Source organism: Xenopus laevis, chromosome 6S, assembly GCF_017654675.1.
Source record: "Xenopus laevis strain J_2021 chromosome 6S, Xenopus_laevis_v10.1, whole genome shotgun sequence".
NCBI classification, from domain to species: Eukaryota; Metazoa; Chordata; class Amphibia; order Anura; family Pipidae; genus Xenopus; species Xenopus laevis.
In genome coordinates, this window is record NC_054382.1 from 119,705,296 (window position 1) to 119,732,447 (window position 27,152).

General features: G+C 36.6%; 1 protein-coding gene across 1 annotated transcript in view; it reads right to left on the minus strand.

Moving 5' to 3' along the window:
- Positions 1-27,152, minus strand: part of angpt1.S (angiopoietin 1 S homeolog) — a 205,944-nt gene that overhangs the window by 44,720 nt on the left and 134,072 nt on the right. The window contains 3 exon segments of the mRNA NM_001092334.1: positions 4,604-4,770; positions 12,871-12,972; positions 16,450-16,577. Of these exon segments, the coding sequence (NP_001085803.1) occupies positions 4,604-4,770; positions 12,871-12,972; positions 16,450-16,577 (397 nt within the window).

Consider the following 27,152-nt stretch of genomic DNA (forward strand, 5'->3'; position numbering starts at 1 on the left):
TAAAGGAACTTGGCCTGAAGACCCAAAGCTTTAATACAGGTCATGAAACTCTGAGGTTAGATCCCAAAGCAGCACTGATTACTACGGATGACATCACTAAACATCATTTATAAGGATACAATTGGCATGATATTTGTGACTCATGTGGATTAATAAGTTATAATTGGGCAAAAAAGGTTATACATTAGCTTTGTGCCTTTATATGGTCATGAAACTACATTATCTTTATAATGTACAGTAGATTGTGCATTATCCTATATGTTCTAGGACTAATTTATATTACAACTAAAATATTTTAAAAGACTGGGTTCATGAAGAAACTTTTTGAAATAGTTTATACATATTTTTGTTATAATGTAGCCTTAATTTTGTATTGTAAATGACCAAAACAGAGAGAGAGAGTCACTGGAAGTGCTTTGGCAGTATGTCCAAAATAAACAGACTTCTGCGTCATAATTTACATTATTGCACATGGTGGAATGATAGTTGCTGGCAGTGAAAGTTATAATTTTATGTTATTCATCAATTACTATGTGTGTAAATCCTATATTGTCTCTATAATGTGGAGGTCTGAACAACTGTATGTATTTATCAGTGTAAGCATTTTTTTGTCAAACATATTTAACCTCAGGACAATGACACATTGCTTGATTTTAGAGCCATTTTAGTAGCCTAAACACACGGGGCCCAAGTGTTCAAAATGGCCTTCAAAAAATGTCTGAATGTGCTAGCAATAACATTTTCAGTAAAGTGTTGATAAATGGTAAAAAGATCAAACTGCTGGGAATTCTTCTGATATATCTGTCTTTTTCTTTGTTTTAGCATCTTTTTTTCCATATTCTATAGGTTAGCTTTTGTTTCTGTTTTTGCGTGTAAATTTACATTACATGAAAATATCCTTTCACAATTTTAAAACTGCTTAATAAATATATGATTTTAATTGAGTTTCCCAAGTATCACCACTTACAGAGGCACAGAATAAAGTGCAATAATTAAAAGCAATTGGCATTTCATTGTCTATTAAGTTCCAAATAAACAGAAAGGTTAAACATAAAAGACAGTCTGGAGTGGGCACATATTCAGAAATGCTTCAGCTTTTCAACTCTCTTTGCACCATTTTCAGATTCTTTAAAAGTTTCTTAGATACCAGCTTGGAAAAAAATCTAGTTCAAGGGCAAAAGGCTTTTTCTTCAATTTTACATCCCAGTCTTCTAGTCCATGTTTTCTCAAGCTATTTCTGTAAGCATTAGCAATTCTGACATGAGAAAAAGACAAGATCTGCTTGTTCTTTGAGGCTTGAGACTTTGGTTCCCTATAGTAACCTCTCATGGTGCAAAGTAATTTTTTAGTAATAGAAAAGGGGTTTAAAATGCATGTTCTTTAAACAGAACTTTATTAAAAGCAAGATGTGAAGCGTTAAACCTGAAAGTGGCTTATTGAGTTTCTAAAAAATACTACTCGATACCATGGAGAGAGGAAGAGCATAGCATTAGATTAAAGAGGTTACATTAAAGAAAGACTGGTAAACATGACTGCTGGGCTATTTCAAGTTTTGATTGATTTAGAGGTTGCAGACACCACGAGGAAGCTTTGCAAAGTGATAATATAAAGAGGAGTCCGGTCAGGTATCATGAATGTTCTAATGGATTTTTGTATCTGTTTCTAACTTTAAACTTTGCCTTGAACATTTCAAACTCTGCTGATTAATATTGAGCCATATGATGTGTGGCCTACACACTGTTTCCTTTTCTTAAACCAGTTGATGAATTTAGATTTATTTACTAATGATTCATTTAAGTTGCATGAATGGTCAGTTAAATGGACTTGTAAATGAACGGGTGGTCTGCAATGAAACTAGTAAAGTAAAATCTGGACTAAAATCAAAGTAGGCCTTATAAGTAAAAATTATGATTTTCAACAGGGCACATTAAAACATGACCCCCAGTATGATGGCAAGTAATATATTCAGTAGTTTGCTTTGTAAAATTATAGCAACCTATTTATTTATAAATACTGTGCATTTACTATTAATTATTAAATGACCAAGGAGTGTCCATGACCATGTAAAGTACAAAAAGGATAGACTTTTTAGGTCTGTTTCTGTTGACATATTATTCTTTATAATTACTGAAAGGGGGAATGTTTTATTTCATGATACACAAAACTGTTATCATTATTATCTGACATTTATGCACCACTTTACAGAGATTATGCATCATTCACATGACTCCCTGTCCCAGCTGAGTGTACAATCTAAGGCATGATTAGTGATGAGCAAACTTTTTTGTTCCAGGTTTATCCCCTAAAAGACTTCCATAGGCTCCAATGGGTAAAGAAAATTGTTGCACCTCAAAAACAAATTGTCACGCTTCAAGAAGAATTTGTCACACTTTTTAGCAAAATTTTGTCATCCATAGACTTCAATCATTTGGCAAATCTTTTGCCTTTTCACAAATTTTCAGAGAAAATAAATGTCCCTTTAATGAGGTAAAATATAGTATATTACACTTGTCGTAACAGACATGTTTATTGAATGACAGACAAAGATTCATCATCCGCAGTGATGGGTAAATTTTGCAAATTATCTGACATTTATGCACCCCTTTACAGAGACTATGCATCATCAAGTCCCTGTCCCTGCTGAATGTACAATCGAAGGCATGATTAGAGATGAGCGAAATTTTTTGCCAAGTTTCTCCACCAAAAATTACTACATTGCAAGGTATATCTAATCAATTTGCCTTCTCCCACAATTACTCCAAGAGGTAGGATCATATGTAAATATCAGTTATCTTTAGTTTGTTGATAGTCTATATAATAAAACCCTTTTTTTAATTAAACAATTGACAATATACAGTATTTCCAACACCGTTTCTGTTTCTATCTGGCTCTTGTTTAAGATATTCATTTTGCACCATAATGGTATTAAAGTATTTAACTCGAGAAAATAGTTTTAAAATATATTATTTTGAAAACAATTATCTCCAATTCTTCTGTACAGTTGTGCTGTAAGATGATATTCTGAACTCATTTTATGAACACTTTTCCTTTTTTTTATAATTTGGTTAGTACTTTATTTTAAAGCTACTATAATTAGGGATGTAGCGAACTGTTCGCCGGCGAACTAGTTCGCGCGAACTTCGACTGTTCGCGTCCGCCGAATGTTCGCGAACGTCGCGCGACGTTCGCCAATAGGCGTTCGCGTCAAAAATCGTTCGACCATTCGACCATTCGATTCCTTCGATCGCTAAAATCGAAGGATTTTCGTTCGAATCGAACGATCGAAGCCATTGGATTGAATGAAATCATTCGATCGAATGGCTTCGATCGTTCGATTCGAACAAAAATCCTTCGATCGAACGATTAAAATCCTTCGATCGTTCGAATCGAACGATTTTCGGATGTTCGAAGTTCGAGAACAGTTCGCGAACTGTTCGCATTTTTTGCCGGTGTTCGCGAACGGCGTTCGCGAACACATAAACGGCAGTTCGCTACATCCCTAACTATAATTATGTTTGAGCTTGGATACTAGCAGGAGGATCTTCTGTATATAAAAGACATACTTTGGGAAGATGTTGAAAATACATTATTGTTTCACTCAGATACAGCCCCTTGTGTTTCTTTCTGTTGTTAGAAGCCCTCCTGTGTCAATTTCCTCTATAAATTAAACCATCCAATCCTTTGGGATGACATGAAAGGCTTATGTACTTCTGAAACACTGATCTTATATCTGGAATGTGACTGCAGGTTGTAGCAGCTGCTCCTTTCTTTTGCTGGATATATACGGCTTCCTTACAGCCTATAAAAGATAACTAAGTACATGAGCAGAAGTTTAGAAACCTTAAAATGCATCACAGATTGAAACCTGGACTATTCTGTAACCAACATATTAGATTAGGCTCCTTTCTACAAGTGCAAAGAGCTTCACTTCAGGGCACAACCAGTGTTGCAAAAAAAAACCAGTAGAAATGTTTTCTGTATATAAATCAATGCTAAATAAATTGTCACATTTGCTATTTTATAATATGAGGTTGTGGAATGCACTGCCGGGTGATGTTGTGATGCTGATTCAGTTAATGACTATAAGAATGACTTGGATGATTTCTTGGACAGACATAATGTCAAAGGCTATTGTGATACTAAACTCTATAGTTAGTATAGGTATGGGTATATAGAATTTAATTAAAAGTAGGGAGGGGTGTATGTATGGATGCTGGGTTTTCATTTGGAGGGGTTGAACTTGATGCACTTTGTCTTTTTTCAACCCAATTTAACTATGTAACATTTTAACTGAGGATGAGTAAATATGAGTGACCACAAATGTCTTTTAAATATTTATACTATAGTTGAATTTGAGTTTAAAATCCAGATGCATTTCATTCAATGAGGTTTGGAACATTCACTTGCCCCAACTATAAACTGTTGGAAGGATGGGTGTATTTTCAATGGATAGATAAGATGACAGTGTCCCTTTATGTATGTGTAACATAAGCATGTGTGCTTCATTACTGACTACAAACAGGTTCAAACTGCCAAAGCTGATTAAATACACAACATATTTTGAGAGTTTGTCAAAATTAGACTATGACTTCATATATCTTACCTGTAGTTCTGCTTTTCATTTCCTATGTGAAACCGGTCATACTGGGAATGTGCATGATTTCCTTCCCAGTCCGTTAAATCAATTCTCAGAGTGTACTGCCTTTGGCTGGTTAGTGCAAAAATAAACTCATTCCCCAGCCAAAATTCACCAGATGGGCTCCCAAACCCCTAGGGGAAAGTCAGCAGAACAAAATATATTTAGCATTGTTACAGACTCTAATCATTTTACAGGGTCATTCTGATTTCTTAGATTCATATAAATAGAAAAGTGATTGTTCATTAAATCATATAGGTATAGCTAATTCTGTACATGGGAGTCTGGTTCATATTTGTATGTATTTATCCAAAGACACAAATGAAACAGCAGCCTCCTGGTGCAAAACTGTCAAGAAAATTGGTTGAATTCTTTTTGGCCAAGTTGAGTAATACAAGCTTTTTTATGTACATTTTCAATTGTATGATATGGAGCAGGACATCGAAAGTGTGTCTTAAAAAGCTATTTTTTTCATGGCCAATGCCCTGAATATACATAAACTATACAAAGAAAACTGTGTAGACAAAGAAATAGTTAAGGGCCAAAGTGGAGACTATAGGACAAGATAGAGACAGAAACACAGTGTTGGTTGATGAGTGATATTCCTGCAGGTAACAAAACCATGAACAATATTATGTTTATTTTACAGTTTATATGCAGATCACCATTGGGGCTCATCAGCCCTGTTATTGCTCAATAAGTCACAGGAGGTTCTAAATATCCAAAAACAGTGGTCTTGTGGTTTCCCTATATATATATATATATGGATAGTAACATTATTTAATCCTTTATGAGATCCAACCAATTGGCCTATAGTCTCCCAGTATGTTAAGTGATTAATACTAGCAGCCAATTATAAAAAAGTAAGTGTGTCTATCTATTCACACAGTGCTGCCTTAGACCTTTCATCATAGTGGAACTTAAAGCACTTTATCCTCCCCTGAGTTACTTGTATAGATACTTGAATGGTGACTAAATTAGCTCTATGTTTCACTCACTATGACAGCTGTAAAATACTAATAAAGATTATGATAGGTAAGCTCAAGATGGTTTCACGGCTCCTGATAGATACAAGCTTTTGTTTTTAGAACATTTTTTAATAACCGTAAAAACAATAGTGCATATGACTATCCCTTAAAAGAATGAGGACTCCCGAGTTTCATTAGAATTTCTTTATTTGTATTAGGCCAAAAATTGTGACGTCTGCCACCTGTTCCTGACAAGTAATATTTTCATTAAGCAAAACTAAGTCCGGGTTCTCAGAAGAGGGAGGAACAGAATATTCCTTTGTATATTTTTATATAATGAATTTTAAATGAATTCTGGAAAACGAAGAAGATCTGGCATCTGCTGTAGTTAAGTTAGAAAAAAACAGAAAATGGAGTATAATAAAGAGACAAGAAGTGGTAACAACATTTCTATGGTGCTAGAGGTGAAAACTAGTGTAACTAAAGAGATCGAAAGCAACAATACATTCCGGGGCAAATTTACTCAAGGTTGAATATCGAGGGTTAATTAACCCTTGATATTCGACTGACGAATTGAAATCCTTCGACTTCGAATTTCAAAGTCGAAGGATTTACCGCAATTCGTTCAATCGAACGATTAAATCCTTCGAATCGTTCGATTCGAAGGATTTTAATCCATCGATCTAATGATTTTTCTTCGAGCTAAAAAAGATAGCAAAGCCTATGGGGACCTTCCCAGTAGGCTAACATTGACTTCGGTAGCTTTTAGGTGGCGAACAAGGGGGTCGAAGTTTATTTTGAAAGAGACAGTACTTCGACTATCGAATGGTCGAATAGTCGAACGATTTTTAGTTTGAATCGTTCTATTCGAAGTCGAAGGTTGAAGTAGCCCATTCAATGGTCGAAGTAGTCAAAAAACCATTCGAAATGCGAAGTTTTTTTTCCCCTCTATTCCTTCACTCGAGCTACGTAAATGGGCCCCTCCATGTTAATTTAAGTAGTGTAATATTTTCTTATAAAACAGAAGAGTTCTGGATATTCATTAAAGGAAAGCCTTTTATTCAATCACTTCTCAACTAATAGTGTGTCTACCTGATCGCTGAAAAAACTTTTTAAAAAATGCTCCACTCTCCCATAGTGCTGTCTTGACATTGCCAATATCTTTCTATATTTGCAGCTGCCACGTTCTTATCAATGACACAATAAAGATGGTGCAGGTAAACGAAGCGGTCATTCGGCAAAGTCAGTTTATTATTGGATTAGTGGAATTTCTATTCTAGAAGTTAGCGGGGTTTTTTTGTTTTTTTTTTAAACGCTTCTGATCACACAAACGGCAGAAAAATTAGCAGCCTCAAATGACAGTATCATATGAGCCGAGGTATCTCTTATAGAAGTTATATTCTTAATTGCACTTTTCTTTTACTTTAATCATATCCTTATAATCAGTGCTTAGTGGCGTAATTTGTGTCACCTGATCATCTGAAACTTGTGTGTTATAGAACAAAAATGTGCCCCCTGATGGAAATAGTTCTATACGGTTATAAAGCTCCGTAGTGGCTTCTAACAGCCATATAGATAAGGCCATATAAAAGCCTTATATTTTACAGTAGTGGTGCCATTCCCAATATAGAAGGGGCTTAGTGAAGCCACATAACTCACTAAGGCTGAGTTGTCTAAATCTATTCAGATGGTAAAACACTTTTTTTAATGTTTAATGTTTTTAGTAGCCTTGTGCCATGGTGTTCCTCAGTATAGAAGGATGTGGGAAACCCTAGATCCCATACCTGTAACAGGAATTTCAGTATTCATGGTATATACCTGTACATACATCTCCATCTGAGGAGTGAGCCATGATGGGAACCATCTAATGTTTTGAAGAAAGTGACCTCAGAAAAAATTCAATGAAAGCTTAAAGTTTGGTATGTAAAGACAGTCCGTTCAGGAAAGCCCTGGAACTTTAATCATCACAAGGAATCCAAATGACCAGCAGCCAGATCATACTGGTCTAGGTTAGAGATGGGCAGAATCACATGTAGCTGTGTTTAGGTGAGAATGAATGAATTAAGGCAGGAGATAGCCAAGCCTAGTGGAGGAGAAAGAGATGAATGTGATGACAGTGGAAAAAGCAGTTCCCTTCCTCATAGTCTGCACATGTGGGAACATCCCACCTACCCTCCGCCAGTATGTATATTGTTTTGTGAACTGTCAGGAGTTTTCTTCTTCATGTTTTCATATTATCTATAAATAACTCTTGTGGATATTTCCTTGAATGTGCTGTTACATTGTGATTTCTGTATCTTTTTACAGTATAATTGTGAGAGTCTGCATTGTATTAATTTAGGTTAAATGAATGCCAAATGCGTGATCCAGGAAAAGTTTGGAATTGGGCTCAGGAAGGAATTTTTTTTATCTCTTGAGGCATAATTGGCACTGGCTTCAGGCTGGGTTTTTTTTGCCTTCCTCTGGATCAAAACATATCAGTGCACATATGATATTATATTTTAAGTTTTATTTGTCCCAGCAGCAGCAGGGCCTTGCCAGAGTACTGCACAGGTAAGAAGAGAAGAGGGAGAAAGGAGGTTCTCTCCTGGGACCACGTCGTGATTGATACAGATGCTACTACTTCTTGTTAGTGATGGGCAAATTTATTCGCCAGGCGCGAATTCTCTGCGAATTTGCACGATTCGCCGCTGGTGACTAAATTCATGAAACGTGCGCAAAAATTCGTTGGCGTCAAAAAAAAATTGACGCCGCCATCAAAAACGGATGACAGTGTAAAAACCGATATGCTGGCACCGTTTTGCAAATTTTTCGCCGTTTCGCGAATTTGCGAAATTCACCCATCACTACTGCTTGTGCTAGGTGACAGCCTGCTTGGATTTCCTATCTTTGAGACACTGCAGATGCAGGTCTGGCAGCAGGGCTGCTGAACTTCTCTCATGCTGGCGGCAGAGCAGAATAATGATCTTGTTAAATTTTGGCTTCTGCTCGGGTTAGGCTGGCAAGGTCCTACTTATTTTATAAAATGTGAATATGTGCTGTGGCAATTTTACACACGTCTCTGTTTCCTGGATTCACTAAGGTATATAATAATGGGGTTCAGTGAGATGGCTCAAGGCGAATGGTCAAATTGAGGCGTCCCCTTGTTATGTTTGCTCCTATACACTAGGTCAGCCTTTCACTGGATTAAGAACAATACTTATCAGCTTAAACTTCTATCTCTTATCAAAGTCTGAATATCATCCCCTACTAATAACCCCTTTCCCAGCACTAATTGACTTTTAAGCACACAGAAACGCTTAACGTGTTTACTCAGGCAATTACTTTTTGTGTTTTATCATGTTCAAGGCAGATGCAATCCAGACTTCTCGGATTATAGCACTTTAGATAAGGAGACCTCCTATTAACTGGACTTAGCACATTACTGGAAATCAATGGTTGTGATCAAATATTCCCGTAAAAAAATCCCACCATTCCAAAAAAAGCTAAAAACAAAGTAGTTCACTATGCCAACTCCTAAGGGATGCGTACAACTAATTTACAGGAACATTATACTGTCCAACTCTGCTTTTAGAATAGGACACAGTATAGTCTGTCTCTGTAAAAATGCAACTTAGCCTATGGGGGACCTTCTAGAACCTATTTGGAGTCAACTGGTGGACTTTGCAAAATCGAATTTTTTTTGGAAAATGCTTCGATTGGAATACAGACCTATTCGATTGAAAACTGACCTATTCGGCCAAAAAAAACTTTGACTTAATTTCGGTTGGTCTTTTTGAGTTCGAATTTCTAACCTGTGGTGATCAATAATGTGAAATATACTCCTGTATAGAACAAATATCGATGGGGCCTATTAATTAAGATTTGGGTTACCTTTTTTTTAATTTAGCATTTTTTCTCTAAAAATTTTTTTTTTATTTCTCTGAAATGCAAAAGTCTTTAGATTTATTTAATGTAAACACCATGAAAAATTCTAATATAAAACTTCTCCAGAAGTCAGTGGAAGCTGTGATGATCCTATTGGATCTTTTCTAGCCATAGACTTCAGACTTTTAGAGGTTTTTGGATTTTTTTTGATTGCAAGTCTGAAAAACTTGAATTTTTAGAGGTTTTAGCGATATTTGAGCTTATTGTATTCCATTTGAGCGTATACGAGTATACACACACAAATGTATCTCTGAAGAAGTAGAGGAGAAGTCCAAGACTGTGTGTACCGTGGCATTCTAGCAAATTAAATGCTGTACAAAAAGTAATAGCGGCTCACAATGCAAATAGTTTTTCTCAATGACAACTTTTATTGGGTGCCTCCATTTGTACTTTAGGTTTAGTGTTGCTCTAAAGGTTTTACCAATTGGCCACACATGGTATGACTACAGTAAGTTGGACCATTCATGTTGCTGACCTTTTGTTAGTCCCATTTTGCAGTTATGACCCAGTTAGTGCAACTATAAAATAACTTGATGACTTGATGACTTGGATGCAGATAGCAACAAAGTTTTGTAGTGTCCCATTTAATCAGCCCATGGAAAAGCTGAGAATTGCTACCACATTTGGGTAAAACAGGGGTTTATATTTAAGGGTAAATATAAATGTTTATACACAATTACTTTGGTAATTTATATCCAGAATTTGGACCTATATAAAGACTGTTACCTGGATCCAAATATTTATTAGGGCTGTTTAGTATAGGTGGTCCCAATACTATGGCAGATGACACTATTAGTGTATTTTGGATTTCTTACATGTACAGTCCTAGGTGGAGGTTGATTTTGGGTAGACAGGGGGTCCAAGAGACAGAATCACAGGGTTGGTGAAGAAAAAATGTAATTACAAGTAAGAAATTACAAGTAATATTACAAAATGCCCTCCTTAAAATTGAGGCTTGTGTTGCTTTCATTTAAATAACTGGAAATTATAATTAAAAAAAAAGACTTTCAAAATCTGTTTCACAGAAGAAAACCAGACCAAATAAAATTGAATTGACGACAATTAATCAGAGAGAGATGCAGCACTTTGAGCAGACATTGCATGATAACTTACAATGAATTTAAAGGGAGTTACTGTGCAATGTATGGAATGCAATGTATGCTTTACAGAGGCAGTTAAAAGTCACATAAATAAGAGTATAGAATGGGGAATAGAGACTCAGCATAGAAAAGTGTGCAATTTGTGAAACAAAGTATGTTTACAAAGTAGCATAAATTGTTGTTTAAATAGGAACAGGACATATATTATAACGTATATGGAGCAACTACATGTGATGCAAAAGAAGGATGTCAGAAGCTTTAAAAGGTATTAGTCAGTAGATGTAACAGTTCTTTTCGTTGTCACTAGATCAACTTACAGGTGATCATTTCTTAAATCATGTATGTCACAGTCAGGACGACATGAACAATACATTGACCAATACAATTGGGTCAAAGGGTGGTGGCACAAGGGGAGATTTAATCACCTGTGATAAATCTTCGCTACTACGGCACCAAATCTCCCCAAAATGCCTTCCCATCTGCAAGAATGTAAATCGCTGGTGGGATAGCATAATCGTTGATGCTGTTTTCCGAAGTCGTCCGAAGTTGCCTCACAAGGAAACTTTGAGCTATTTCGGAAAATGAAGCAATGCGCATGCCATTCCACCGGAGAAGCATATTCTCGTTACTGCTTAGTAAAATTAACCAATCTATAACAAATGTAACATTTGAGATAAGTACTTCTATATTTTTACAGTAACAAGTGTCACCAGTAAATTACAAATGGCTCATGGCACAACAACCATTGGAGGTTCAACCAAGTATTCTAACAAACTTCTTGTAGCACCAAAATTTTAGTCCCAACAAAGGGCAGTGACATGCGGTATGATTCAGGGAGAATTAGTCGCCTAACGACAAATCGCCTCTACTTCGTGCGACTAATCTCCCTGAAAAGCCTTCCAGCCGGCTAGAATCTAAATCGTTGGCAGGATGGCACTTGGGAGGCTTTTCGGAGAGATTAGTCGCCCGAAGAATAGGCGATTTGTCACCAGATGACTAAATCTCCACGAATCCTAGCGTGTGTCACCACCATAAAGAGTCAGTAACAATAAAAAGACTAGCATTGATATATACAATTTTATTTGCATCAGTGGAGGGTGCAATGTAGGGTGCTGTATGGATATAAGGTCTACAGGTTATATAGCATATAACAAACACTTTAGAATTGATGATAATAGTGTCAAGTATATTTTAAGACTTAAATGGAGGCTTGTAATAGAAGTTGGTAAAGGAAAAACTATTTGCAATGTGAAAATTGTTGCCTTTGCGCCAACAAATTTTCTTCTGCTTGAATTTTATATAGCTTTTGTGAACCCAGAAACTGTTTAGCGACCACTTAAAACAGTGGAAGGACGATTACAAATTTTATAGTTTGCGGGGTGCACAATTTGGTGACACCTTCAAGCACTTTTTAATATGCAATTAAAATTCTCAGGAAGAATATTACATTGCAAAATTTTATTCTTATTTCTCTTTGTGACTTTTATTACATTTTCCCTAATATATATTCATGGCAACATTTTATTAGAAACTCTTTTATTTGCAAAGACTTGTATGATTCACAACTGTTTAGGTTAGTGGCAATTACTAGGGGATAGGTTTGCAATAGAAGGTGTCCATTTTCATCAAGAAATTTTGGAGGAATTGGAGCAGCTTGTAAAAAAAATCAAAAGCCATGTTACAAGAAATTGTTCTGCCAGTACCTGAATAATTTACATAATTTGCCCTCGTATGCTACCCTGCTGCTAATACAGAATGCATTAAAATGAAAAAAACTAAACACACCAGTGTACAATACGTAATTTTTGCAAAGAAATAATAAATAGGGATTTTGTTTTATCATCTAACTGGTGCATCAGAAAATGATTGTTTAATGGCTTGGCTAGCATTCATCTTCGGTGCAAGCTGAACTTGACATTATCAGAAAAGATCATTGCTAAAGTTAAGTCATCTTTCACCCTATCTTTGGCCAGATTCTTGACAGAAATCATAAAGCACTTCACTGATTGGTAAAATCAGCTGACATTATTAATTTATCTCATACAAGTGACCTTAATGCAATATAGAATTTCTGTATTTGGTTCAAGTAACAAACACTGATAAGAGCTGCAAAGTGCCAAGATCCACACACGATTTTCTTGTGATTACTTTTTGTTTATGGCTTCTCTCCAAAATTTTGTGTTGCCAAAATAATGTCATTTGTAGTTGTCTCAAAACAAAAGGTCTCTTTTGTACTTACCATTTTGTAATCCTTCCAGCCTCTCTGAAAATCAACACTCCCATCTTCTCTATGCTGAATTACTGTCCAGCCACCACCTGCAGTGTCCATATTGCAGTAAACCTTGAGTGAATGTAAATAATTTATGAATTCACAAGGAAAAAGTAATGTCTCACATTGATGATCAGTATTGAAATTAAGGTTTATAAATCTTTAGCCTAGGCTCACCATTCTAAGAGTGTTCAATGGGTTATTGCACATCAAGTATTTACTGATTGAAACTCAAGATTCTGGACATCTTTGGTGCTATAAGGCCTTTCCTCATTGTCATGTTTTTCCTTAGAAGGAAAGTTGTGTTTGGTGTCCCAGGATTTCTAAGTTGATGTCTAGGCATGCTTATTACTGTTGTGTCTTATAGACAGTGCTGCATTGCTTTAGCCTTGACCATCAGTAGTCTTGGTTCCTTAACTTTAAGATGACCTTCTAGTACTTAAAGGACATGTAAAGTCTAAAATAGAATAAGGCTAGAAATGCTGTATTTTGTATACTAAATATAAACATGAACTTACTGCACCACAAGCCTAATCAAACAAATACTTTATGCTTTCAAAGTTGGCAACAGGGGGTCACCATCTTGTAACTTTGTTATACATCTTTGCAAGACTAAGACTGTGCACATGCTCAGTGTGGTCTGAGCTGCTTAGGGATCGTCATAAACAAAGCTGCTTGAGTTCTGCATGACTTGGAAGTAAGGCGGGGGCTCCCCCTGCTGTTCATAAGTATGATTGTTTCCCTGCTCAGCAGTTAGGGACCATCTGACAATTCCTATCCACAGCAGTAAATGAAGGGAGAATTTCACTGCATACAGTCAGGTTTCTTATAAAAACGGTGCACATTTTTTAATTAAAGTATATTGGAGATAGGTTTCTTTTTCATTAAAGAAAGTAAAAATGAGATTTTATTTTTTTGCCTTTACATGCCCTTTAAGGATTGCTTACTATCACTGTATAGACTTGCTACAGTCTTGGAGGTGTGGGCCATACTATACCTAGAGTTGATATACAGTATGATGACTAAGGGTCAGAGCTATCTAATATCTGCAGTTTGTATTTTATCTTGGGAATTTATAAAACAGTTGAAAGCTCATTTAATGGGTTTGATAAATTATACTAAGCTGGATGTTCCTTAATTCTGGCAACTTTCAAGATGTGATTTGAGATATTTAACCTTATATCAACCTCAGTAATAAGATGAGGTTCTGATATTATTTCATGGCTAAAGTACATTGATCAAAATTGGTCTTTGTGTTAATCAGCTGGATCATTACTTAGTTTGGGTGTATGCAGCTCCAGGCTGATTGCTGATCACATCCATCTGCTTAAGTAGCTCATTGGTCCACTTGCATTTTGATTTTGGCAACTTATTGGTTCATCTGATGATTCAAGAGCCCTACACAGGCACATCTTTGCAGTTTTCTGTGCATATGGCAATCTTATTGAAAATCAATAATCAATTTTTTTTTAATTTACATTTACATTCCCTGTTTACCAATACCATTCTTCTAACTTTCCCATAATTTTGACAAAGTCACATAATTCCTTTTTTTAAAACAGTTTCCGAAACTTTTAGACATGATTTTTCTGGTTTATAATAAAAGTCAATTTGGGCTGATCTACAAAACATAGATTCATGCAGAATTTTTGGATTGTGTGTACTAAACCGTTAAGTAGCTACTGTATACATTTTACACACAACAGTTTTTTAAGTTCTGGATACTTTCCAACTGAAAAAGAAGTTGACATCAGCGGTTGCTCATAAATAAGGAGAAGAACTGACAGAGTTGGACGTTCTGTAGGATGACTTTTAGGCTTTTTTTTTCCCTAGTAGAAATGCATTCAACACATCTGTAATTGTATAATTTGGTGTGATTTACAATCTGTGCAAAACATGACTATTAAGCATTTTACATTAAATGCAGCTGCAGACAAAATTTAAATGCGAGCATCCACCATGCATACATTTACCTTGAACTTTGTGGTCAAGGACACATTCTCAGGTTCTTCTAAATAAGTCTTAAATGTGCAATAAAACATAGTTTCTCAGGAGGTGGTGCACAGAAATCTCAATAGTAACAGGGAATCTGGCTCACCAACTATTTATTAAAAGCAGCTTAAACTCTATACTTCAAGGTTATAAATCTGCCAATCATACAAATAACACGTTGTTTGTGGAACATAAATGAGACTGATTTGGAAATAGGTCAAAGAGCACTCAGGGGCAAATATGTGTCTGCTATTGATGAATTTAATTGCCAGAAAGTACAGTATTCATATTTTAAACATTGCTATGGCTAAAGTACTATAAAATTCGTAAAAATGTTCGCTTTGTCGAATAAATAGAAGATATAAATATATTCCTTTTCCACCTAGTTTCTTTTAAGTGTTAAGCGACTGTCACTCACACTGACTAGAAACAACCATCATATAAATTCCTACAGGCCTCCTATTGTATTATCATTCGCTTTCAAAGAGCCAGGAGATGGCTTGGTCTATAAAACCTTGTGTAGCACCAGTACCAGTATGCTGGAAAGACAAATGGCTACAAATGAACGTTTTAGGGCTCTTACATTTTTTCCAATGGGGCTGTACTCACACAGGCGCGTGTAGGCGCCGAATGCAGGAAAAATGCAGCATGTTGCGTCTCAACCTGCATTCGGCGCCTACACGCATCTGTGTGAGTACAGCCCCATTGGAAAAAATGTAATGCGTCTATTCCTGCGCTCCCCTGCGGCTGAAGGCAGAAAAACGGAACGCAGGGGAGCGCAGGTAAAAACGCTTGTCTGTAAGAGCCCTCATACCAGCATCATCTTATATAATATGCTTCAGGCAGCAATATAGAAATCCAGTGAATTAACAGCAGGATGATAGTTTTATGGTTTTCAGAAGGAAAGTGAAAATTGAATATTTACAGCTAAAGTCTCCTTAGGAAGACACAACTGCTAAAGAGCAATTTGCTTTTCTTTTTAGAACTGATTAGTTGTTATTGAAGGAAGTGCACTTTAAATGTGGCCATACAAGCCCGATGTGGTCTAGAAGTTTGCAACATTTTGAGTCTTCTACACAGTCATCAGGGACAGGACTGCCATCAGAAATCAAAGACCCCCATACTATTAGGTTATAAGGGCCCTCACCCAATCAGGGGGCTCCAATTATTAACCCATTGGTCACTAAGGCCTATGGGCAAAGAGTCCTGCCAGCAAGAAGAATGGGGATGGTGTAAAAAGCAATACCAGTGCACTAATGTTGTTCATGATCCACCCCTTCATTGCCCATACATCACATTTTTAAATCTCTTGGGACCCCTTCTGCCATTGGGTCCCTGACTGCAATATCCCTTGTACCCCCATGGTGGCAGATGTAAGTCACATTGAAAGGGTCTTTATCACTTACATCTGCTTATTTGGGCCTAATAAATAGACCATAAGCAATCGGACATTAAACAATAACAAGGCGTCTACATGTAAAGCCTTTTGTTCTGCTGAATTTTTTAGATGAGCAATATTAACCCAATCCCAATAAGATATATAAAGTTACTCCTTACCTTTTTAGATTCTGATACATTATTTATGTATACGGTGTATACGCCACTCTTGTTAAATCCAGCGTGGAAGAGATCCGAGCAGTCTCTGAATGGCTTCTCCTCTTCCTTTTTAACATTCTTTACGGTTACTGCAAAACAGTTAAATACCAGTTTCACTAATAAATATATTACGGGTATAAGAACCTAATGCAAAGATATCTTTTGTGCATGTGTATGGCATGCTAAAAGTTTGAGATTCTAAAAGCCTGAGAATGCATCAGTTTGGCTTGCCTCTCAATTGTTAGTATATATTGATATGTTAATCAGGCCCTTTCTTAGCAGCACAATAAATCTTTATTCTTCAAGCGCAATGCTAATTTTACACAGACGTTTTGTGACACAGCAAACCTCTGCTATGCAGTACTCAGAATCTATTTGTAGCTCTTGAAGTACAAGATGACTTGCTCAAGATGCCAAGGAACTGACACGGGAATAAAACCCATGCTTTCCAGAATTCTATTCTAAGGCAACACACTCAAAAGGGCCAAGCAAAGCCTGACAAAGGATTAGGCCAAAGATGCAGAATTGGTGGATCAGAAACTATAATGCAAACACATAGCTGCACGTCAAACATCCAGATTGCATACAAATACAGACAAATACAGAAGGTAAAGAGGGTCTTGCTCTTTAGAACTACTGAGGCACCACTAAGTAAATTGGTAAACAAGTTAAAAGATGTTGGGTTGTTCCATAAATGAATATCTTAAAATGAGATGTTCAGATGGTTGCATGGTCTAAAATCGGAACTTCCAGGCAAAAACACATAGGCTGTGAGCTTGACCTACCCTTCAGAATTCTTAGTATTTATTATATGCAAATGTATGCATACCTCTCTTTTAGATCATCTTTGCAGTGTGCTAAGCTATTCCATAAATATGACTAACTTGAGAAGCAGTTTTAATCACTGGGTCTTTAATTACTGGGTCTCAATACTATGAATAAAGATTGGCTTCTGTAAGAGAATGCTGCTGACCAATGTATGGCGTCTTTTTTTCAGTTTAATAAAGACAGAAAATGGTGGTCAACTGATATCAATGTGTTATAGTGTTATCTTCTGATGCACCATGTAGGCCAGTGCACTGGAAGATAAGGGAGCTGAAACTTCTCTTCACTTCCGCTCGTTCAAGCACATGAAACCAATGGCTGCACAAATGCACTTCCATGTAGTTTTTTGCTTCTCCGAAAAAATTACGAAACTGATAAAAATGTTGAGAAACAAAGAAAGAAAAATTCTAACTCAATGCATTAATAATAAGGGGAAGATTTATCAAGGGTCAAAGTGAATTCGAGGGAATTTTCAAAGTAAACAAATTTGAAATTCGAAGTAATTTTTTGGATACTTCGACCATCGAATAGGATACTATGACGAATATTCGATAATCGCAGTACTGTCTCTTTAAAAAAACTTTGACTTCAATAGTTCGCCAAATTAATCCTTTCAAATTGCTATGTTAGCCTATGGGGACCTTCTACAAACTTTTTCCAAGTCTTTACACATCGAATAAAAATTCTTCGATAGATCACTGAAATCCTTCGAATCGATCGAACGATTTTTATTCGATCTCAGGATTGCCAAATTTGTTGAAAAAACTTTGAATTCGATATTTGAATTCGAAGTATTTAAATTCGATGGTCGAATTTCGAAGTATTTTCAACTTTGAAATTCGACCCTTGATAAATCTGCCCTAAATGTATAAATTTGAATTTTCAAATTTTTTGGTCAAGACTCACAAATTTTAATTTAAAACTAGCAACTCAAATTCGAATGTGAGATTTATCACATCTCGACCCTGGAAACAGGGTTGACTTTTGAAGCTCAAAAGTCAAGGGTTTTTTTGGAGGAAAAATTGATTCAAATTCGATTTTAGACGTTCAGATTTTTTCATAAATAACATACCATCGAATTGTGAATAAAATCTAATTGAATTGTGAATAAAATCTAATTGGAGTTTAAAAAAAATTCACATTACTCTAAAATTCGACCTTTAATCAATAACCCCAAATTTTTCCCAAATTGGGTTAACTCATTGTAACTTGACAACATGACTTGCACTGAATTTCCATTTCTAATCAAATAAGGAGCACTCCTGGTGATTTCCTATCCTGTGGTCAAGGGGATTATTTTGAATAAGTTCACTTCCTACATTTAATGCCTACTTATTACTGCCTAACACATTATGGTAATTATGGTGGAACTGCAAATTTATTTGGTAAAATACGCCACATATGGTATTCTAAAGCTTTTACAGGATACAATTGAAATATCTGTGCAGCTAAACCTGTAATAAGAAATGCACATGGCCATTTAAATTGCAGAGAAAAGAAAATATCCACAAGAGGAGTTCGGAATATATGGCAGGCGGTGGATTTTCTTTATTATAGGGTAACCCTATACCTTATGTTACTGCCATTATGTGTTATTTTATGCGTGCACATGCACAATACATATTTTGGCCCAATTTACTTAAAGTAAAAATAGTCATTGAGTAGCTAAGAAGTCTGTTTATCTCACTGCTGAACACGAACAATCATTTTAAAGGGGAAGTGAAGTCTAAAATAGAATAAGGCTAGAAATGCTGTATTTTGTATACTAAATATAAACATGAACTTACTGCACCACAAGCCTAATCAAACAAATGATTTATGCTTTCAAAGTTGGTCACAGGGGGTCACCATCTTGTAACTTTGTTAAACATCTTTGCAAGACCAAGACTGTGCACATGCTCAGTGTAGTCTGGGCTTTTTAGGGATCATCATAAATTATCAAAAGAGCACAAAGACTGGTTAATAATCAGAATATACAGACTGCACTGGGTCCTGTGTTGTCATGTAATCTAATGAGGATTTTATAGTTTTTGTATTGTTTAATACAAACTTTCTCCAACTCTGCAGAACCAGTGGCTGCAGCAAATGAATCCCCCAAATAGAATTCCAGTTCATCTGTTTAAATCTGGTTTAAATCTTGATAGATCTAATTTTCAACTTATTTCATATAATTAGTGAGGCGCGAATTCACGTTGAATTAGTGCGATTCACCGCCAGCGAATAAATTCTCTAAACCCCCGTGAAAATTCGCCGGCGTCAAAAAATTTTTTTGCGGGCGTCGAAAAAACAGACGGCATCAAAAACGGCCACTGGCGTCAAAAACAAGACGCCAGCGCCGTTTCGTGAATTTTTCGCCGTTTCACGAATTTCGCAAATTTTTCAGCGAAGTGAAATGGCGCAAATTCGCCCATCACTACATATAATTGAACTTTGCTGACTGTATGAAGGTCTCAATGTTATAGTTTCCTATTGGTCAGCATCTGTGGTACCAAAGGGATTACTTTAACCCACCCCCACCTTCAACATGTGGTTTGAGAAAGTATGTCAGTAAAGGTATAGGATACATTATCCAGAAACGCTTTATCCAAAAAGCTCCAAATTATGGAAAGGTCATCTCCTATAGACTCCATTATATGCAAATAATCATAATTTTTAAAAATGATTTCCTTTTTCCCTGAACTGCCTCCCCGCCTGCTAGAATCTAAATCAATGATGCGGAGCGATTCATTTTCCGAAGTCGCCTAAAGTTTCCTCGTGAGGCAACTTCGGCGACTTAGGAAAACTAAGCGCTCTAAGTGCCATCCCGCCAGCTATTTAGATTCTAGCCGACGGGAAGGCAGTTTGTGGATATTTGTAGCCTGAAGAAGAGGCGATTTGTCACCGGCAACTAATGTCCCTGCATCTCTACGTGTTTCTGCCCTTAAGAGTCAGAGTCAGCAGAGCAGACTAACAACAAACAAACACTACTTTAAATTGCAACTACATTCATAAATAACAATTTTTTGTATACATAAAATGAACTAATGGTTTATGTTACTAATAGGCTGATGGGACCATTATTCTGTTGCATGAGTAAAGCACAACATGTAGAAACCAATAATGCAAAGTGCATTGACCACAAACCATACAGCAATAGCAGGTTCTGGCTCATTTCAGATGAAGCAGTAATTGAAAGAAAATACCTTTGTAATAAGGAGCAGATTTCTGAAAATCTCCAGAAGAATGTTGGTTAAAAAAAATTCATTGTTTACAAAAACAGAATGTGCTGACAAAGCTCAAGATGTCATTCATTTAGGCTAATGCTATTTAATGGCTGCAAAGTCTCTGTCTCCAGCTGTGCTTACAGGTATTTTCGTCAAGCCTAAGATCTGTGCCAGATGGAAATAATGCAGATACTTAGAGGCATTCTATCAACCTAAGACAAAATGCACAAATAAACATGCTATGGTACCTATAGCTGTTAAATAGGTGCAAATATTACAGTATAATAATCATATTTAACCACTATTATTTTGAATAGAAAAATGTGTTCCCCACCCCCCAAATCTAATTTGAATCGAAATTGATTCAACTCCAAATTGATCACAGGAGGTCCCCCAAAGGCTAAAACAGCAATTCGGCAGGTTAAAGGTGGCAAATAGTCAAATTCAAATTTTTAGATGGCCTGTGTATGATAAATTTCGAAAATCAAATTCAAGTTTTTTTAAAAACTCGAATCAAATCTTAATTATTATCTAGTCGAATTTCACAAAAAACTTAAAAAAGTCAAAATTCAAATTTTCACTTTGACCCTTGATAAATCTGCCCTTAAAAAAAATTCTATTATTCTGATTGTGTATTAAGCTACTCATGCTTTGGGGACCAGATATTAGGACTTCAGGTTGGGCATTCTAATGTTCAGGGTTTTTGAAAAAAAGAGTGGGCTGCCAAATTCAAAAAAATTTTATTATTCCATAATCATAACATTTATTTATAGAGTGCTAAAATATTTTATAGACGCCAACATATAGTGAAAACATAGAGTTCTAACATTTTAGGACAAATGATCACCATGACAGTTATTTGTGAAGTGCCAACATATTTTATAGATGCCAACTTATACTGGAAATATATTGCTAGAGTTCCAACAAATCAGGATAAATTATAAGTATATTTATTTATAAACGGCCAATATATTCTGTATTTCAGGGCTACAAGGCTGCCAGAACCAGGAACTGAAAACTTTGGAGGAAACTGAGTGCTGGGGAATGCAAATTGTCCAATTTTGTGGAACGTAAAGGTCAGGGCAGGCAGTGATAAAGAGAAGTCAGGAAGTCAATAAAAGTAGACCAACAGTCTAGTAAGACACTGTCAGAAAAGTGATGTTTAAATTCATAATAAGGACCTGGACATTGGGGTCACTGAATAATAACAGCTCAGGCACCAAAATATAGGGGTAATGAGGTAATTTACACAGCAGTACAAGATAGTTACATAGTTAGATTGGGTTGGACCATAGTCCATCATGTTCATCCCCTCCAAATGAAACCCAGCAGAATCACCATGACCTGAGGTAATCTTGGATAAATGAGACAAAAGTATGTAACTATGTTGGAAGATTTATAATGTACTATAGATATAGTCAAAGGGCCAGTTTAAGTCAACCAGAGGAAATAACAGAATTACAGGTTGCATTAAATTGCTGAATGTTTATAAGGAAAATGCTTATGCTAATAAACAATACTATTATATTTAAATTAAAGAGCAATGCAGGTATAGAATCTGGAATGCTTGGGACTTGGGGTTTCCAGATAAGGGATCTTTCCATAACTTGGATCACCATACCTTAAATCTGCTAAAACATTTAAACATTAAATAAATCAAAAATAATTATATTGCCATAAATATGGATTTGTGCAGCTTAGTTGGGATCAAGTAGAAAGTTCTGTTTTATTATTACTGAGAAAAAGGAAACATATTTTTTTACATTTTAATTGTGTTTCTCTGGATTTCGGGTAAACCAGAGCTTTGTAGATGATGGGTTTCTAGATAGATCTCATACCCATAGTAGAATCTAATCAACAATGAAGCATAGTTTCAAATCTGCCGCCATTTGGAATGTTCACTCACCAGAAACCACCAAAAGGCATCTACATGCCATTGCTTACCTCCCATGTAAGGGATAGGTGGACAAGCAAGAGCAGGCAACCAGAATACATACCTACGGAGACCCTTGGCTGAGGACATTATCCTTGAAACATTAGTGCTTAGGTCATAGACCACACCATAACTTATTATTTCGCTCAAGCTGGGACAAATAGCTCTGACTTCAACTGGGCCCAGTCACCACCCATTCTGGGCAGCTGTGATACTGCTCATTCCCTGGTTTTACCACCAAAAGAGCCTGCTATTTCCTTTCCAACACTCCTTATCCCTTATTGACACCTTGTCTTGACCTTGACTTTTTTCACCCCTGCCACACTAGCTGTTAACCCTGCATTAACCTTCCTCTGACCAGTTCCTCGCAGAACTCTTCCCTTGAATTCCTTTAGTTAGAGCCCCATTCAAGTTGCTCAGGTGTACATTTTCAAATTCAGAATGACTCAAAGTGATTTCCATTGATGTCAAGACTTGGTTATCCAAATATACAACGTGACATAGCTTTAAAGAGGTTGAGTGCATAGACCTGCCCTCAAAGACCAGAATTAGTTTCTGGGAGGGCTTAAAACTATGCAAGTTCAGTTGCTTAGGGGTATGAGTTCAGCAGCTCTTTCCTAATGTCTGACAAGTCAGTGTAACAAAGAGTTGCTGTAGATAAAATATGACACTGACATTTGCCTCAGAATAAATTTCAGGGGAGAAACTGAACACAGTGCTAATTTATGACAGTTTCTGAGGACACACCGCTATGCCCCCTCCATTTGAGAATGGTTCAGTAATTGAATCAGTCTATACATTTTGTCCTCGCAGTCTCCAAACATCTGGTTTATATTGATATATTTTTAAACACATGTCCTATCTCATTTGTATCTTCCTATGGGGATTTAACATCTATCTGTTACTCACTTGGAAATGATAACCAGGTGTCAGTAGATCATTGCGAACACACAGACGGCACCTACAGCCAAGCAGTTTTATGTCCAGACACATTACCTACCACATGCTAAGTCATTTTATAGATCTGCACAAAGCTATATTTAATGAACTCCTGTAAAACGAGACTACCCCTTCATTTATGCAGCATTGTTTCGGTTCCAGCTTTGGCATTAGAACACAAGATGTTGAAAAGCAATATGAATGTATGTACAGGTGGGGTTTAAAAGATGTGTTGATTTAATGGATTTATTATACTCTTACAATGTTTACAGTAAGGGAATACCAGATTTATATTATATGACTATATGACTCTTCAAAAAGACCTTCTGTATGAGAAAATTAAGAAAATGTACCGATGACACAAAGCTCTGAAGAGCAATTCATTTTCATGATGTGTCATCCTTGTAGAAAGATCGGGATATAATGGAGATCTGGTCAGCCAAGAGGCAGGTAAAGATATATACTTGGGATGTAAAGCAAGCCTTGAGGAGCGATTCTGGGATCTGCCTCCTGAAGCTGCAGCCCCAATGCCACCAAAACATCAGCATCGGAGCAGGTCAAAGGGTGGCGGCATCTCTAATGCAATTAGCGCAATAGCTCTTTCTACACTAGCAGAGCCAAATTTCTGGGTTAAAACACGTTACAAGAGGCCTCTTTTTGCCACCTCTTGAGGCAAGATTCTCACCTGGGGGTACTAGTGGATAATATAGCTAGCTGTAGCAACCAATGCCAGTCAGTGATAGGAAGAGCCAACAAGTTATTGTCTTTTATTAAATAGGGCATCGATGCACTGGAGGAGTGGGTCATTCTTCTCTTTTGCTAAGCACAGTTAAAGACCCTTCAAGAATATCCAGAGCAGTTTTGGTCTGCATTTCTCAAAAACATTTAAGTTATGAAGAAAGGCTAGATGGGATTGTTTACACTAGAGAAGAGGTGTTTAAGGATAACCTACAATAACATCTCTCATGCTTAATTCAAAAAGTGATAATGTAATCCATTTATACAACAAGAAATGCTACCAGTATATTTTAAGGTACGGGTATGGGACCTGTTATCCAAAATGCTCAGGACCTGGTATTTACTGGATAAGGGCTCTGAAGACTCAGAGGGGTTCTAGGAGGTCCCCCATAGGCTGAACAGCAATTCGGCAGGTTTAAGGTGGCGAAGTGTCGAAGTCGAAGTTTTTTTAAAGAGACAGTACTTCGATTTTTTTGGTCGAATTTGTGAATTTTTTTTCAATTCAAATTGAATTTTGGCCTATTCGATGGTCGTACCCAAAAATTACTTTGAAATTTGAAGTTTTTGAATTCGAAAATTCACTTTGACCCTTAGTAAATGGGCCCCTTAGTCTACTAGAAAATCATGGAAACATTAAATAAACCCAATAGGCTGGTTTTGTTTCCAATAAGGATTAATTATATCATAGTTGGAATAAAGTACAAGGCACTGTTTTATGATTACAGCAAAAATAAGAATCATTTTAAAAAATATGGATAAAATTAAGTCTACTTTCCATAATTTCGAGCTTTCTGGACAACAGGTTTCCAGATAATAAAACCCATACCTGTATATTTAAAACATTATTTAAAATATCTTACACCAGCAAACTATGGGAAAATGTTATTGTATCTACACTGTACCATTATTTTACTTGTAACCCACTGATACCAATGGGAAAATTCTGAGTAAAAAGTGATGCTTAAAAAGTGTAAAATATACCTTAAAGGAGAAGGAAACCCCCTGGGTGCAAAACCCCTCCCCACTCCCCTGTGTTGCCCCCCCTCCCTCCTCCCCCCTGGCCTACCTGTCCCCCTGGACAAATGCCCCTAACTTGTTACTCACCCCTCTGCGCAGGTCCTGTCCACGGAGTTCACAGGCGCCATCTTCTTCCACGCGATCTTCTTCCTGCTTTGACCGGCGTCTTCTGGCACATGCGCAGTAGGAACATTTACAGGTACGGATCTACTGCGCATGCGCCGAATGTCACAAAGTTTTCCGATTTCACTTTGTGACATTCGGCGCATGCACAGTAGATCCGTACTTGTAAATGTTCCTACTGCACATGTGCCAGAAGACGCCGGTCAAAGCAGGAAGAAGACTGTGTGGAAGAAGATGGCGCCTGTGAACTCCGTGGACAGGACCTGCGCAGAGGGGTGAGTAACAAGTTAGGGTCATTTGCCCAGGGGGAAAGGTAGGCCAGGGGGGAGGAGGGAGGGGGGCAACACAGGGGAGGGGTTTTGCGCCCAGGGGGTTTCCTTCTCCTTTAACATGTTTTCTATTGTTTTTTTTCCGGGGCAACAAATGTTTATGCCACAGAGTGTTTCACCCATATATTGTGAAAGATTTACAATACAATTATTATGTTGATTATTATTATGATATTAAAATTAAAATATTAAAATTATCTTTTATGTTCCTATGCCACAAATCTGGTTCTTATTTTGCATTTTATGCTATGTGAAAGCAAATCTAAAGATGGGTAAACTAAAGATGGGTGTATTTTTTTACATTGTGCTCAAAGTACTCAAATCTTCTGTGATTATCCTAAGTATTCAACATGCCAGTACTTATTAGAAACAGTGCATTCTTTACTGCATCTTTCTTTTGTGTTGCTTATTTATTTCTGTTTTTGAAGATCTGGGGAATGTCCACACACTTCTCCTGAGAGAGAAACTAACATAGGCCAAATGGGATATCATTATTGTTAGCATCAGTCCTTTAATAGATTATTCACGGGTCTGGTGGGGGATAAGAGAGACAACACCTGAAAAACAACCAATAAGCAGAGAATTACACTTGTTCTTTCATGGCTGCAATGACTGCCCACACGTGACACTTGCTATTATAGTTTGTCCTGAAATGGCCTTTGCTTTCAGGCATTATTTTCACACCACTTCAACTGTATTTAGCAACTAACAATGGGTGGCGTTTCTCCCATTTTATCATTTTTTCAAGGAAAATCCACCAGGGCCTTTTAATTTGTGTTTCTTTTTTATTGTTTTTACTTGTCTTGAGCTGTCATTCCTTTGTTTAGTGTTATGAAGTGTTATTCTATAAAATCATATATTTTTTCTTTTTATTAAAACACTGAAAATCTCACATTTTGTTGTGCAACGTTAAAACATATTTGTGGTAACAAGTCTATCTAGCTAAGGGTTATTCCTTTTCCAGCTTTCCAGCATCTAAGCAATTGCAGCTCACAGCATCTAAGCATTAGACAAAGTCAGAGTGATACAGTAGAGTAAGTGACAGTGATTATAGGCAAACAAAGGGATGTCCAGCCTATAAGTCATCTGATTTTTCCCAAGAGCTGTTGGCTATATATATCAAGAGCTGGGCTATGCTTTAGGTAATACTTGTTGGATTGTTTCCATGTAGTAGACTGATTACCTGATACACAAGAACACATGTTCCTGGCCCAAATTATATTAAAATGTTGATGTCATACATGGAAGACCATGGGAAGCCAAAAACACAACACCAGTTGGACAATCTTGCTTCGTATTTCAAATGGATGTATTGCGAACATTTCAAACCTGCACCTGTTTATGATCCTCAATTCCTGGTACATCCCAGAGGCAAAATAAAACGTATAATGTACAAGTAGCAGGGCTACCTCAACAAAGCTTGTTCTATTCTATAGATCAGAGCTTTTCATATTATTTTGTTAAAGCCCTACATTGTATTTCAATAAACCCTCATGTAAGACTACACGTGTATTATAACCACACACATACACACACACACACTTCAATTACCACAAT